Consider the following 4,606-nt stretch of genomic DNA (forward strand, 5'->3'; position numbering starts at 1 on the left):
CATATATATAACCTATATACATATATATAACCTACACATGGTGGTTGTCTACTACCTATGCAAAGTTTGACCACCTCCTGTACCTACACCTTAGCACGATCATGGCATCTGATGTGGCTTTTTAAACCTGACAATGTTCTGGAAAGACACCCACACAGATTGCACATCCGATTTGGACCACCAAGAGCTGCAGTTAAGTTCTGATCTTTATGGATCTTAAAATGTTTTTTGAAGCCTCCATTAGATTTGCAAACTTTTTGGCATACACTGCATTCAAAGGTGTGCACAGACATACAGGCAGAATAGTGGGTGGAGGTTCGTTTTCCATGGGTTTGCAGATGAGATTTGGCCCAGCAAATGACAGGCATGATCCATCACAGACTGTGCCCACAAAAAGGTCATTCACCTTCTCTATCGCCACATTCTTCCTTAGATCTCTTTTGAGTCTTACATGCATTATCCTGGCTCCTTCAAATGCTTTCACTCCATCCACACTTTTGTTTGCCATCCAACTCGATCCGAAGCAGGGGTTTCTATGTCTTCTGGATCCATTCCAAGTGACTTCATAGTAGTCCTTATACCATCCTTAAACCTTTTTTTTTTAGGTTTATGCCAATAGCATTTCCCCTCTGCAAGTTCCCCATAAAACAGCTGTTTCGGCATGCGTTCATCTGCCATTCAAACAATATAGCCACACCATCTCATTTGGTTCCTCAAAATCATAGCTTTGAGGTGATGCCTACAGATGCAAGGACACTGTGTTTGGAGTAAAAGACCTCCATTTAATTTTTAAAATGCGATGAAGGCATTTTTGGTGGCATTGTTCTAACCATTTAAAATGCCTTCCATAACAAGTCCAAGTTTCACAGGAATACAACAGGGATGGTAAGACAAATGATTTGTAAAGAGCCAGCTTTGTATTTTTATTTATATGTTGCTGGCACCAAACGCGTAGCTCCAAGCCACCAAATGCTTTTGCTACCCTTTGAATTCACAGCTGCATTTCTGTATCAAGATTTCCATCATTTTGAACAGAGCATCCAAAGTAGATGAACGAATCGACAACCTCAAGTAACTTACCCGTAACATTTTAGCGGGGTTACAAACAGCACCACCCACAGGTTGATGCATCACAACTGTTTTTTTCAAGTTGATGGTCAAGCCAAAATCATCACAAGCTGAGTCAAATGCAGATACAAGAGACTGCAGACCTGTTTCAGAATGACTGACAAGATCACAGTCATCAGCATACAAAAGTTCCCTAATGAGTGAAGTAAAAACCTTCGTTTTGAATTTCAGTCGGGTCAGATTAAAAACATCCCCTGTTGTTCAACAGAACAGCAAAGTATATTGCAAAGAGGGTGGGTGCATCAAGGTCTCCTTGCTTTACTCCATTTTCCCCCGACAAAAGATTTAGAGAGCCTACCACCAAAGTTAACTCTAGCTTTCATATCTTGATGCAAAGCCCTGATCAAGTTTACAAATTTTTCTGGGCAACCTATTTTCCTTAGAATTAGCCACAGAACAGTTCAATTAACAGTATTGAATGCTTTCTTCAAATCAACAAAGCAATGATATAGAGCAAGATTCTGTTCAATGCATTTTTCTTATAATTGACTGACTAAAGATACAATCAGCTGTGCTCCTGGAGGAATGAAAACCACACAGACTCAGACACTATATTTGGAACTATAAAGGTATTTAAACATTCTAACAAAATGCGGGCAAGTACCTTTCCAACCACAGACAAAAGTGAAATCCCATGAAAATTACCACACAGATCCTTTGTCCCTGATTTATACAAGGAGACTAAATAAAATGGCATCAATCCAGTCTTGAGGCACTTTCTCAGTTCTCCAACAGTGACAAATTAATATATTTAAGAGTTCTAACACTTTGTCACCCCCATATTTCAAGACTTCTGCACAGATTCCATCAGACCCTAGAAACTTATTGTTATTCAGCTTATTCACAGCTAAATAAATGTCATTTAGAGTTGGTTCAAATGCCATCTCTTCTATAACTGGAAGGTGTTCGATTTTTTCTATCATCCTCCTGTCAGCGGATGATGGTCTATTCAAAAGTGCAGAAAAATGTTCTACCCAGCGTTTATGAATAGAAGCGGTGCCAGTCAGGAGCAAACGTCCATTTGCTGTTCTCACTGGAGCTATTGAAGATTTTGGGTCATATACCTCCTTAACATAAGAGTACAAACCCTTGGCATCATTTCTATCAGCTGCTTCTTGTGCCCCTTTTGCTCTATCATTCCATCATCCCTGTTTAATTTTCTTTAGAGCAATCTGCACTTTCCTTTTCAGCTTTCTGTAAGCTTCATTTGAGAAAGTTTTGTTTTTCTAAAAGTAGATCACGAATTTCTGCTGATCTATCTGAGAACCAGTCACTGGACTTGTGTGATTTAAATCCCACTGACGAACTTGCAGCCTGAAATAATTTTGCTTTGAAATTTTCCCATAGATTGTTTGGGTCAAGATTGATACTTTCTATAGCATCACGGAATCTTTGCAAGTTGCTTGATAGTTTAAAGTTTGCAGCGTTTAACTTTTTGGGTACCCCAGGACCAGACTGTCATTTTTAGGCATTATCGAAAAATCTATTTTTCCACACACTAGATGGTCAGTCCAGCTCTCTGCCCCCCTCTCATTGCCCGAATGCTTTCAAACCACATTTTCTTATCAGAATATAATCTATGAGATGCCAGATCTTGGGTGTATCCAAGTGGTTTTATATTTATTTTTCTGCTTAAACAGAGTGTTGGTGACAAACAGGTTATTCTCAGTACAAAACAAAGAGCTACTCCATTTTTATTACATTTTCCAATTCTATGTCAACCTAAAACAGGCCACTTAGCACAGTCCTTTCCAACTCTTGCATTGAAATCTCCTAAAATGACCAGCTTGTCAGAAATTGGTACTTTCCTCAATAATTATGCTAGATCATAAAACTGTACTACATTTTCATCAGAATAGGGCATTGTTGGTGCATAAATACTGACAACGGTAAGAAAACTACCTTTTGTCAGTTTAATACGGCATGACATGACCCGTTCAGATATACCACTTGGTAGCTCTGCAATGGAGGGTACCAAAGTATTCTTGAGAGCAAACCTAACACCAGATTGCAAAAGTCAGTTCTTCAATAACAGCTATATTAAACCAAACATTCCTGCAATTAATGTTTACAATCACCAGGAACTAATCAAACTAATACTGACTCATCACAAAACATTCATTTCTTGGTCTGAAACACTTTACAGGAGATAATGTAAAGACTTGTTTACCATTAATTAAACTGTAAAGAAAAGATTGCAATTAACATCTATTGAACTGACTCATTTATATAACAATGCTCTCTAGACAATGTAACTAGTAAACAGCCATACATTGCAGGTTACCTAGTTTACATTTTATCAGGCTAACAGACTTGTCCACATAAACTATCTCAAATACATGGCCCATCAGTGAAATGCAGTCTTCCTTCCCCCCCCCCCCACCGTTTTCTCTCTCAACAAGTTCTACAGTAGTTTCATCTCCTCAATACCTATTAATTCTCCTCTCTGACTTCAAACACATTCTTTCCAAAAATTACCCACAGCGATAACAGTTTCAATCAACTTAACATTAAAAGACGCTCAATTTTGAACCAATAAATGAGTTAACGAGGCCGCTGAGCTGCTAGAAATAGCAGTCAAATCTCCCGCATATAACAGCCCACCGTCTTAAAAGTGGGAACAGTTCAAGATCCAACCTTTGCACTCCTACCAAAACTCAGGACTTTCAAGGCTGAAAATACATTTAAACATAGGGCTGTTCAATCAGGGTTAAACTTGGCCGAAACAGCACAACGCTACATAACCATACACAAACATTCTCCATATGATGGAATCCGATTTAAACCAAAATATACCCACATTATCCTACAAACTGAAGTAGTTCACGTTTGATCTGAAACAATTTCATGTGAAAAATAAAGGACCAAACATTTATTTCATCTAGTAGAAATTCTGAGCCAATTTTTAATGCTGTTCCCCATGTACTTATAAATATCACAACTTGACTTATTTCTCACAACTAAATATTCTGGTCTTCATACCTAAACACTAACTGACAGTAGAAGAAACATTACTGAGGTTTTGAATTCCAGTTGTTCAAGCGTTTCTCGTAAAATCCGATACAAAACTTCAAATGGAACATTTCTGAAACAACGCTTCAGCTCGAAACTGCAAATTGAAAAATGGACGAAAATATGGACATTGCACACTGATGAATTAAAATAGCATCAAACATAAATAGAAATAAAGATTTTTTTTATTGAAAAATAACGTTAATAACAACAATATTCTTAACGGGGCCCTTATAACAATATTTCTTTTTTTTTTTAACATAAACGCAAACCAGATATTTAGGAATACGGGTTCAAGCGCAGTGAAGAGTTAATGTCATTCATAAATAAATAAAAATAAAGACTTTTATTATTGAAAAATAAATATTCATTACCAAGATCCTGATAAAAGTTGTTTTTTTGTTTTTTTACAAGCCAAATATTTTGGGAATAGGGATCCACAAAACAATACGGTACGGTCCAGATC

The 4,606-nt window shown here is 37.3% G+C and overlaps 1 protein-coding gene across 3 annotated transcripts in view; it reads right to left on the minus strand.

The window, feature by feature from the left end:
• Positions 1 to 4,606, minus strand: part of LOC106871932 (phosphoglycerate kinase 1) — a 35,890-nt gene that overhangs the window by 29,792 nt on the left and 1,492 nt on the right. Inside the window, exon 2 of one of the 3 annotated variants that reach the window (XM_014918696.2) lies at positions 4,144 to 4,237. The exons of 1 other annotated variant lie outside the window; for it this stretch is intronic. In XM_014918696.2, the coding sequence (XP_014774182.1) occupies positions 4,144 to 4,211 (68 nt within the window). In that variant the 5' untranslated portion in view covers positions 4,212 to 4,237. One more of the 3 variants, XM_014918712.2, reaches the window with a different exon arrangement.

This window comes from Octopus bimaculoides, chromosome 13 (assembly GCF_001194135.2).
Source record: "Octopus bimaculoides isolate UCB-OBI-ISO-001 chromosome 13, ASM119413v2, whole genome shotgun sequence".
In the NCBI taxonomy this organism is placed as follows: domain Eukaryota; kingdom Metazoa; phylum Mollusca; class Cephalopoda; order Octopoda; family Octopodidae; genus Octopus; species Octopus bimaculoides.